At 47.3% G+C, this 12,110-nt stretch overlaps 1 protein-coding gene across 1 annotated transcript; it reads right to left on the bottom strand.

Annotated features, from left to right (window-relative positions):
- Window positions 1-4,518: 4,518 nt before the first annotated feature.
- Window positions 4,519-11,886, bottom strand: SIVA1 (SIVA1 apoptosis inducing factor). The gene is made up of 4 exons (XM_069638148.1): window positions 11,648-11,886; window positions 9,001-9,216; window positions 4,999-5,158; window positions 4,519-4,714 (listed from the first exon to the last, which is right to left on the bottom strand). The coding sequence occupies exons 1-4, from the start codon at window positions 11,763-11,765 to the stop codon at window positions 4,651-4,653; spliced, it is 558 nt and encodes a 185-aa protein (XP_069494249.1). The 5' UTR covers window positions 11,766-11,886; the 3' UTR covers window positions 4,519-4,650.
- Window positions 11,887-12,110: the final 224 nt, after the last annotated feature.

The following is a 12,110-nucleotide window of genomic DNA, read 5'->3' as shown; positions in this document are numbered from 1 at the left end:
ATCATCGACCCCAACCAGACTGGGTTTATAACCCATAGGTCAACAAACATCCGCAGGGCACTAGACCTGAGAGATCGCCAATCGGGAAACGCAACAACTCTCGCTGGCCCTAGATGCAACCAAAGCCAAAGTGGATTGGAACCATCCACGCCTTACCCTTGAGCTTTGCCCGACCTTCCTGAAATTGGTTCTGGCCAACTACCAATCCGCCCCCCCCCCCCCCCCCCCCCCCCCCCCAACACCCGATTGAGTCAATGGCCTCTTGTCAGACCTCCCCCTCACGTGTGAAACAAGATAGGGGTGCCCTTTGTCGCCTCTACTTTTTGCACTGGCCATGGAGCCCCTGACCCAATGCATTTGACATCTTCAAATCAAGGGCCTGCAGGGAGGCCCCGCCCACCATAAGATTGCCCTCTACGCCGATGTGTTGCTGACCATCACTGACATTCAGACTTCCATGAAGGCAGCCATGGCCAAAATTCAAAGTTTCGGAAACGTACCGGGCTTCGCCATCAATTTTGATGAATCAATGGCCCTGGATCCAGGCGAAAAAAACTCTGGAGACAATGCCATACTTGGAGGTCCAGATCCCCGCCCACCCAGCAAAAGTATACCAGACAAACCCCCCCCCCCCTTCGAGGAATTGGAAAAAGACCTCACCCGCTGGTACCGCAAGAGATCTCCCTACTGGGCCACGTAACAGCATGCAAGATGAACCTCCTCCCACGGTTCCTCTACACCTGCTCCTCCATACCCATCTCGATTCCACCCCTCCCCCCTGTAATGACTGCAAAGGAAAATGATTTGACTATCTGGAGGGGCAAAAAAGCCTGCATCCCCTGGAGGACCATAATGGGCAGTGTCAGGTTGGGTGGATTGGGAGTTCCTGACCTCTGCAAGTACCAGATAGCATCACAGCTAGCTCATTTCCAAACATGGGGAAATTGTGAGGCGTCCGAAATGGGTGGAGATCGAACAGTCCCGTTTCCCTCTCTCTCCCCCTCCGCTTCCTCCCATTTCTTCCCTCTGCATTGCGCCAGTCTTGGCCAAACATGCCGACCTCCACAAAACATTCAATGAGAGCCTGGGATTTGGCCCGCAGACTCAAGGTATCCCAGGGGACTTGTTCTTTCTCCCCCACCTTTAACCCAGCCTTCTCCCCGGGCTTCCCCCCATCGAACTTTAGGAACTGGGTGGCCGAGTCGCTGGGGGCAGCTCTATGTTGAGGACGCCCCTCACACCTTCGAGCAATGCAAAAATAGCCTTCCAGCTCGGCGAATCAGACAGGTTCACCTATGCCCAACTAAGACACTGGTGCTCCCACCCCCGAACCAGAGCTGCAGCGACCCGAGCCTCAGCCACACTAGAGCTCACCATCAAGGACTTTCCATCCCGAGGGAAGATTTCGGATCTTTAAACTTATGCAGGGATGACCCATTTTGTAGCAAACCCTCCTATATGGCCCAATGGGAGGCAAGCCTGGGTCACGAGATTGAGGACCAAACCTGGATAGATATCTGGTCGAGAACGCGCCTGGACTCCGTCTGCATTACCAACCGAGAATGTGCCCATAAACTGGTTTTGCATTGGTATCCCCCGCCCCCCACCTGCATCACTTCCAGCAGGCAATGGACTCAACACTGCTGGCGCCTTTGCGGCCTCCCAGGATCTAAATTCCACATGTGGTGGTCATGCCCCAAGGTAAGGGAGTTTTGGTCCCAATGCCTCGCCATAATAAAGGCTATTACTCAAGCCCCAGAGCATGTCCCCCTGGGGATGCCAATCCTGGGCTCTTATACGAGAACAGGAAGAAAGGCAGCGCTGGTAACCCAGCTCATTAGCGGCCAAAATCACTGTGGCTCGTACGTGGAAATCCGCAGAAGGCCCCTGACGACCCTGCTGGGTAAAGATTTGGGACATTCTAATAGCCGAAAAATGTCACGGCAGCCAAAGCAGGCTTTCTTCATTGCTTTACAAATATCTGGGCACCACTGCTGGACTATGACCAGAACTACTCGGGCACGACCTTTAAGCCACGCTTAATCACGAGAGCCCTCCACGTACGTAGCGGGTACTCACAGCTGGGCCCCGCCCAATGACACTGAAGGACAAGAGCCATCTGAGGTTATCGAGGTGGGGAGGGGGAAAGGTCATGTTGGGTGCGTCTGGGGAAGCCATTTTTCAAATGTTACCGCATAAATTTGTGCCGATAAAAAACTGCTTAGGCTTGAAAAATAATTGCCACCAACTAAAGTGCAAGCACAGGCCGCTTCATGATTATTTGATTACCTGGGCTTTTACAAACGACTGCCATTATCGTCAAGTGGCCAGATCGCCCAAGAGTTTTCCATAAAATCACTGTGCACACAGCACAGCCCACGGACGAGTCCTTCACAATCAGTGTGTGAATAGGTAGCCCTGTCAAACTAACGCAAATTTCTAGAATATTTGTGCGGTGCAGAACATGTTTGATGGGAAAAAAAAAAACGAATTCCGCACTGATCCAACCGACTCGAGCACCTGTTGGGTCAGATTGCCTTCAACCGTTTTCCCGTGCAACTCGGTTCACAATGATCGGTGAAGCCTTTTGCGAAAACAGTGTTCTAGTGGAACCTAAATACACGCATTGTGAGCCCCCATGAAGTTACCACCAGTCATGACTATAGCTCACTATGCCACGTTTATGCTTTTTTACATGAAAAAAAGTAGCACTCAAACATTAGCAGCATTCATGATGCTCTTTGAATAAGCCATCAGTCCCATTTCCTAATGCAGCAGGCTATAGGCCCAATATACAGTAGGTTTATCTCGGTGCGTTTAAGCACACATGCACGTTTTTGCTCATTGCACTATAAAACCAAACGTGTGCCCTACTGGCATGGTCATTGATTCAGGGCATGGCAGTCATCAAACCTCATCTAACAAAATATTTATAATTGCACTCTAGTTAATGAAAATCGAGCAAATGTAAAACCCATGCCACCCCTTACTCTGAACTGCACAGAGGGATTCAAAAAGTGGAGATTAAATATATATTAGGGACGGCATTCACTTGTGAATCCAAGTTTATCCTGTGCATATTGACTATATAAATGGTGGGTATCATTGGGTAAAGCAAACTATTTTGGTGCATTTGAAAATACCTAGTTGAAATGTTTTTGTAAAGTTAAGCATTGTGAGAATATATATATATATATATATATATATATATATATATATATATATATATATATATTACACAGAAGCGGCACCTAGCTAGCCAATGATGCAACAATTATCGACTAGCATTATGGAAATAATTAAATTAGGAAACGGACTGGGGTGGAGGGGGTTTGGGAAGCAATGACATTTCACTGGGGACAGTGGCCCGATGCAGTCGAGTGACCTTGCAGTCATCTTTGGACAACCTGTTTCAGGCAATGTGCAACAGCTACTCAAAAGAGAAACCCCTCGAAAGACATGGTAGGTCTTCCTAGTCCAGCCGCCACAAGACAGATGATGCAGGGGAGCCTTCATGACCCGTGAATTTGGCTCATGCTGCAATTGAGAAAGGAGGAGCAAAATAGGGGTAAGAGGGCAAAATACAAGCCCCCCATTCGCCCCCCCGTCTCTAGGAATGGTAGAGACTGCCTACCAGTATAACCACCCACCCCTTCCTTCAGAGTGCCCTCCCAACTTCGAGTTTGGTCAAGACAAACTGTCCTACTTGTGTAATAAAGGTTTGAGTAGTTGAACACGCCGAGTATCTGATTATTGCACTGGTCACGTTGAATGCAAGCATTGGCAAAGAAAAATGGTCCCATGTGGGCTTGCCAGGGCTATGCTACCATGGTGGCCAGGGAGGGTTATTTGGCTACGCATGCAAAGAATAAAGTGCATGTGCCTGGCAACGCTCACACCATTAGTTGCCCTGCTATGGACTAGACCAGAAACCCAGCCTGCTATTCAGTCAGCATTAGTCCCTGCTAACAATAGATCCTTGCAACACTGGGCTCTTGTGCGTACATACACGAGCTTGGGAGCCCAATTGCACAGCGATGAGTCACTAAAGTTAATTGTGGCTAGGTTTCAAGAAGTGGAATTTAGTTACCTCCACTGAAGAAAATGCATGTAGTGGGCCATCTTTTTAGTTCAAACCATTCTAGTTCCCCAGGTAATGACGACATTCAACCCATATGAGGGTGTACAGCAGAAGTTACAGGATTGAAAGTGATATACAACCAATATGTGTTGGCTCTGTTGTATTTCAACTACTGTTGAATGCCAAGTCGACCCACACATTTGAGATTGAGGTATAGTATGGGGACATCATGTCAAGTGTAAACCAGCATTGAGGCAAGGCTGAAGCACACATCTGGCCAGTCTAATACATACTGCACCCCCCCCAGTACCCCAATGGGCAGGTGTAATCTCCTGAAATGACCCATCAGATGTCACAAATAAATGGATAAATATGCAATGAACACCAAAATCCAGCCACAGTAATTATACCAACAACAAATGTACCAAAGATTCATATTGAATTATAAAAATATTTTATTTTGGATAAGGTGCATAAAATTCATACATTTATAAAAAAAAGTTTGCTATAATATACATAAGACCTTTACACAAACATTTACAGAAGCTCTTGAAGGCTTTGTTGGTCCATTAACGCGATACTTCAAATAATGAACAGTTATAGCAGAACGCCTTCTCACACAGATCACCATCCCTGAAGAAAGAAAAATAAAGTTCAATGCCAAAGAGAATTTGACATGCCAGAACACATGCGAACAGGAATGCTTTTCTTTTGAGCAGTAAGTGAATGAGAGGGGAAATAGCATATTCTAATCAAGTAGCAACGAAATTATATTAAAGCCCAGTTCTGGGATATCTGGTTTAATTTCAGCGAATTCCATTGTAGAAAGAGAGCCAAGTAAAAATTAAGTAATAGTAGTAGTTTCCGGTATAAAAGCGAGAGCAACACAAGGTGCAAACGTATCAGATTTTACTTACTCAAAGACAGAGCACATGGAACAGGTAACTGCATTGCAACAGCAGCAGCGCACACTACAGTTTTGGCAGATGTATCTATCGCACTGGGCACAGGCTTCCTTGGCACCGACTGACTTCACACATGAAGAGCAGGCTTTGGAAACACTCATAGGCAGGGATGCTGTAGGGAAATGGATACATTTTAATACAAGTTCTGTTGTAGGCACATTGCCACCAGTTTAGAAAGGGCATCTTCTGGATAGAGCAAACACTGAAAATCTACAGTGACCACACAAACAAAAATCCACGTGTAGACTAGGGACAGACTTGCTCACCTGACAAATGGTAAATGGGAACTATTGTTTACAGGAAATCCACCAAACACAAACAGCAACATCTTATTGCTGTACGTAGGGACTGGTTAACTGGACAGACTCGGATTTAGCTGGGTGTACGTGGTAAAAAAAAAAAGGCTCCTTTGAAGTGTCCACCAAGGTACCCATACAGGTGGTCTTAAGGCAATCCCTGACAAATATTACATTCTAAGGTCATTGTTCCCTGAACGCGTGTTCACACAAAAAGCCCTTAAAATATTCTTTCAGCATAGTGGAACCCAGACTTACCGAAGAAACCACCCAACATACTGACAGAAGATTAGCAAAAGCATTACTCACATCAGCTGCCGGAAATGAATTAAATTGTAAGCCTACCTTTAAATTCTGGAAAGGTACGACGCCCTTTTCCATATTTCAAATAGTGTAGTTATACAAGCCTTCAGGCTCATCAAAAAAATCCTTGGTAAACAAACGTGCATGCAGGTATATGGACCTCGCGAGATTGCCTAGAATGTGCCCAGGCATCCCACCCAAAACATGCTACTCGTTGTGCCATGGTCTGTTACGTATCCATTCCCTTGTTTGGGCAGTAGGCAGACTTCCAGATTAAACAAGTTGTATTTATCGTTAAATTAAAAAGAAAATTACCTTTTCAAATATGCAGCTATAAATAGTCCTAAATAAATTGTCACTATTAAAATGCTTCCATCACGCCACATTCGTGAAAGGTAGTCTCATACCATTCGTCTGAACACTATAACAAGTACCCCAAATGGGGCGTCTCGGCACTATACACTCGAAACTCAGGCAAACAAACGGAGACATGCAATTTAACTGGGAGTATTGCGCATTTAGGGTGTGCGGTGTACAGCTTATATTAAGGCCTGGCTGCAGACGCTCCTTGCAAAGCCAGCCACGCCTTTGCATGTCCCCAGAAGATATTCACAAAAACGTGTAGCAAAAAAATGCAGACAAGATGTGCTTCACGTTTCCACTCGGATTGCTACAATTAGTAATTATAATTCTATTCTTTGTAACAATTGTTCATACAAGCGCCTAGATACCCGTTGGTTCGATGAGCTATTCAAGCAAATAAACATGGTTCACAAAAGCACACCATTTCCCAGCCTGTGTACGGTTAGTTTTGATGGCCTATTAAGCTTTCTCCGGGGAAAGTAACACGGTATATAGCCAGTCATCTCAATGAACAGTATATTAGGTCAAAACCATCTCCTATGGAGATGATTTTCAAAATAAATCTAGGATAATATCGTTAACAGATTATACATCATTATGTTCTATTTACACAGCTGTATGTATTCTCAAACACAAAGAGGAACCCAGTACTTGCACTTATGTCTGAAGGCGTTTGTGATGTAGTTGGCCACTTACAACCAAGCATTTAACCCACAAAGATGTATATATTGCCATCCAGCCCAGAAATATTGAGATGACTTCTGGGCCATATCGCCCAGAATCCGGTATAACTCAAATACAAGCCCATCTTTCCATGGGTTTCACTAGGCACCATTTGAGAGCAGAGGGCAGATGACAGGGAGATCAGGGATTTGTTTCGGCTGTGCCTAGATGCTGAAGGAGAGAACCATTATGCATGCATATCTTCCTAGCATTGGAAAATCGTTACACATGGGAAGTAGTCTTATATAGGCGTTTTGTGAATGCAAACTTGCAGAAGAGTATTGAAGGGTTGCTGTTGCATGCATCAATCAAGATGCTTCCATGTGGTGCGTTTATACACAATACATGAAACGTTTAACTGTACTACATTTAAAACGCAGCTTCCTTATGTGTTGTATTATTTTTCAAGTTTAGCCATGTTCTGAACGTCTCATGTTATTCAGCTCACAGTTTAATGTACAGGTAATTATGCCACCATTGCCCGAATTGGGTTATTCGTCTGCATACCTTTCCAGCCTTGTTGCAGTATGTTGGTGACAATTCAGTTTCTCAAATTGATATCCATGTAGAGAAATGGTAGTCTTTGCGTAACTTGCATTATTAGCCAGTCCAAAAACACCTCACAATTTTGTACAAGGCACATAATTTGCCCACAATTGTGGCAGATTCCATTCCAAAATGCTACTAGAAATTGGAGGCATGAATGCCAGAAGCAGACAGTTAATAAACATGAGTAAATGGCACTCGTAAGGGCATTATATTTCGAAGGCCCCATGACTTATTACTAGAACAGGAGGCCACCGAGTCCACCAGAAGCATGCACAAAAGAGCCTGCTGGGCTCAGTTTCAGATTGCAAATTAAGTCTGCGCTAGCCTCTATTGAAGGCTGGCTAAGACTGCACGTCAACAGTGGGACAGGGAGCACACTTCACGATGAAAGTCTAATAATTCAAGAACACGGAACATAGGTGTTGTAGTGCCTCAAACATGGACATTTTGAAGATGGGACCTGCATTGACCCATACGTTTTTTTGGCCATACTAAGAGCAAAGAATGTCCTAAATATGGAAAACACTGAAGGTGGAATAGTAGAGTAATGGAAGTACACTAAAAGAGAAGCATGCACCCCTTGCTGGTGCTCTACGGTGCAGCATCCTACCACACAATAAGCTACCGAAACAGCTAACATTTAAAATACGGTGTAAACCAGCGAGTACATACCTACTGCCACTTAATACGGAAGACTGGACAGAGACAACTATTTGGACATTGAGGGCTGACTGGCAGGTAGGGTTCCAGATGAGATATTGGATATTGAAGTGGAGAATTTTACATCCCTTGTTTAAGTTGAGTAAATTATTTTTAGGGAGTAAAAACGTAAGGCCAATTCCCAATGGGAGTATTTTACAAGGTCCTACAGGTCAGTGTCCAATTTTTTGTTGGGGGTATTTTTTACTTCCCTTTTTAATTTTGTGGGAATAAAAGTGGCCAATAAACTCATCTCAAGGAGGGCCAGCAGGTGAAGAACAGTCAGCGCACCCCCAACCCAAGTAGGGTCCCATTACACACCTGTAGGGCTGCTGGCAGATTAAGAAATGTCCAGGAACCCATTCTAACCACTATACCACCACATGCAGCTTTAATGGGTGAGCTATGTGGGGGCTTCCCATGGCACAACTGTGCTAAATTAATTAACAGTCTTCCTGTTCTACTTCAATAAACTCTCCCAGACTGGGATAACTTCATGCAATTCAAACAGTGAAAATACATTGTGCTAGTCAAGTGTCTGCACTTTACTGTATGGTTTAATATACAGTTATATCTTAGAGGAGAACCTCAATGAAAATCCAGTATCAGTTTGTAGCAGGTGAGCATGGTTACAGAACAAGCGGTGGTGTGAATTGGGATCGATATACAACCGTTGGTTCTGAAATATATTGCAAGCATTGCCTTTCAAGCACCCTCCCCCTTCTCGTTTTGGAGTATTACAACAGCAAACCCAGTATGTCCGATTGTTGCGTGGTTAATGTGTTTTAGAGAGTAAAGTATCATCTACAAAACTGGTAGATTGCAAAGTATTCACGTTTTACACTATGATAGCGAATAGCTAACATCCACGTGTTTGCAAAGAAAAAAAAAACAAATGTATATAGAACAGCTTTCAGGACTAGTTCAGTGGTTACGCTTCCCACCTTTCTAAACGCTATATTTGGTTAGCAATACTTTCTTAATATTCTGCATGCAGCCATCCATCCCCCAAAGAGCTTACGTTTCTCGCGAGCACTGGAGCTCTTCAGCAGCTTGCCGTCCAGGCTGATCAGGGTCTGTCCGTGTATCAGGCCATTCACACCGGCGGGTGGAGCAGCCTCGTTCTCCGCGCCATGGTCTGGAGAGTGGGGTATAGCCCCAATGACCGCTTTAGACCCACTCCACATGCTGCCCATAAACGCCTGAGCGCCACTGAAGAGCAGCTTCTTGGTTTTTTCTAGAGGAGAAACATGAAATACATGACCACCAAGATGCCACTTCCTGCAAGTCTAAGCGATACGAGCATGCCACCAATATGCCACTTCCAGCTGGTCTAAGCAATAGGAGAATGCCACCAATATGCCACTTCCTGCAGGTCTAAGCGATACGAGCATGCCACCAATATGTCGCTTCCTGCTGGTCTAAGCGATACGAGCATGCCACCAATATGCCACTTCCTGCAAGTGGCAGCGATACGAGCATGCCACCAATATGCCACCTCCTGCAGGTCTAAGCGAGCATGCCACCAATATGCCACTTCCAGCTGGTCTAAGTGATACGAGCATGCCACCAATATGCCACCTCCTGCAGGTCTAAGTGATACGAGCATGCCACCAATATGCCACCTCCTGCAGGTCTAAGCGATACGAGCATGCCACCAATATGCCACTTCCAGCTGGTCTAAGCAATAGGAGAATGCCACCAATATGCCACTTCCTGCAGGTCTAAGCGATACGAGCATGCCACCAATATGTCGCTTCCTGCTGGTCTAAGCAATAGGAGAATGCCACCAATATGCCACTTCCTGCAAGTGGCAGCGATACGAGCATGCCACCAATATGCCACTTCCATGTGGTCTAAGCAATAGGAGCATGCCACCAATATGCCACCTCCTGCAGGTCTAAGCGAGCATGCCACCAATATGCCACTTCCAGCTGGTCTAAGTGATACGAGCATGCCACCAATATGCCACCTCCTGCAGGTCTAAGTGATACGAGCATGCCACCTCCTGCAGGTCTAAGCGATACGAGCATGCCACCAATATGCCACTTCCAGCTGGTCTAAGCAATAGGAGAATGCCACCAATATGCCACTTCCTGCAGGTCTAAGCGATACGAGCATGCCACCAATATGTCGCTTCCTGCTGGTCTAAGCAATAGGAGAATGCCACCAATATGCCACTTCCTGCAAGTGGCAGCGATACGAGCATGCCACCAATATGCCACTTCCATGTGGTCTAAGCAATAGGAGCATGCCACTAATATGCCACCTCCTGCAGGTCTAAGCGAGCATGCCACCAATATGCCACTTCCAGCTGGTCTAAGTGATACGAGCATGCCACCAATATGCCACCTCCTGCAGGTCTAAGTGATACGAGCATGCCACCAATATGCCACCTCCTGCAGGTCTAAGCGAGCATGCCACCAATATGCCACTTCCAGCTGGTCTAAGTGATACGAGCATGCCACCAATATGCCACCTCCTGCAGGTCTAAGTGATACGAGCATGCCACCAATATGCCACTTCCATGTGGTCTAAGCAATAGGAGCATGCCACCAATATGCCACCTCCTGCAGGTCTAAGCGAGCATGCCACCAATATGCCACCTCCTGCAGGTCTAAGCGAGCATGCCACCAATATGCCACTTCCAGCTGGTCTAAGTGATACGAGCATGCCACCAATATGCCACCTCCTGCAGGTCTAAGTGATACGAGCATGCCACCAATATGCCACCTCCTGCAGGTCTAAGTGATACGAGCATGCCACCTCCTGCAGGTCTAAGTGATACGAGCATGCCACCAATATGCCACTTCCATGTGGTCTAAGCAATAGGAGCATGCCACCAATATGCCACCTCCTGCAGGTCTAAGCGAGCATGCCACCAATATGCCACCTCCTGCAGGTCTAAGCGAGCATGCCACCAATATGCCACCTCCAGCTGGTCTAAGTGATACGAGCATGCCACCAATATGCCACCTCCTGCAGGTCTAAGTGATACGAGCATGCCACCAATATGCCACCTCCTGCAGGTCTAAGTGATACGAGCATGCCACCAATATGCCACCTCCTGCAGGTCTAAGTGATACGAGCATGCCACCAATATGCCACCTCCTGCAGGTCTAAGTGATACGAGCATGCCACCAATATGCCACCTCCTGCAGGTCTAAGTGATACGAGCATGCCACCAATATGCCACCTCCTGCAGGTCTAAGTGATACGAGCATGCCACCAATATGCCACCTCCTGCAGGTCTAAGTGATACGAGCATGCCACCAATATGCCACCTCCTGCAGGTCTAAGTGATACGAGCATGCCACCAATATGCCACTTCCAGCTGTGGTCTAAGTGATACGAGCATGCATGCTCAGTTCCCTTGAGCCTGCGGAAATGATGGACTACAACTCCCATGATCCTCCTGTGAGTGGCGAGGGAACCGAGAGGGTCGCCTCACAAGGAGCCCGCGCCCAAGCACGAGAAGCCCATTCTAACCCAATGGAGATAGCATGCAAATACCCGGGAGCCCCGCCCCCTCCAAGCCACGGGCCGGGAGCCCCGCCCCCTCCACGGGCCGGGAGCCCCGCCAAGGGACTGCGAGAGGACAGGCGTCCAGGGGGGTCCCGGCTGAAGTGAAACAGGGCAGGCCTGAAGGGCGGTGTTCCGCCGCTCACCGAAGACATCGCGCTTGTACTGCTCGCCGGCCACCCCGCCGCACAGCTGCTTGGTCCCCACGTGCGTCTTGAGCTGCAGGGGCGAGCAGTCGCCGAACGGGTAGGAGCGCTTGGGCATGCTGCGTGGCGGAGGTAAACACGGAAGTGGCGGGAAACAAAAATCAGCAGGAGGAGGCGAATCCCCAAACAAGCCCCGGGGTCTGCTCTTCACGCCGACCGCGCCGACGTCACGAGACAGCTCGAGCCAATCCCTGCGGCCGCTCCTTGACAGGCGCTCGGGCATAGGCTGACGAGGGGTAAGTCGTCCGCCAATCAGAGACTTCCTCCAATCAGAGCCCGGACTGCTGGCGGCACCACAAAAGAAGACACAACAGAGAACCTGGAAACTAAAGAAGGACAGCGTCAACACACCGTGACAGGCTCAAGTACCAGAGAGCCCGGACACTAAAGAAGGACAGCAATA

This window comes from Ambystoma mexicanum, chromosome 14 (assembly GCF_040938575.1).
Source record: "Ambystoma mexicanum isolate Mex_15411 chromosome 14, UKY_AmexF1_1, whole genome shotgun sequence".
Lineage (NCBI taxonomy): Eukaryota > Metazoa > Chordata > Amphibia > Caudata > Ambystomatidae > Ambystoma > Ambystoma mexicanum.
The sequence above is the reverse complement of the archived record's forward strand: the minus strand, read 5'-3'. Positions and strand labels throughout refer to the sequence as shown.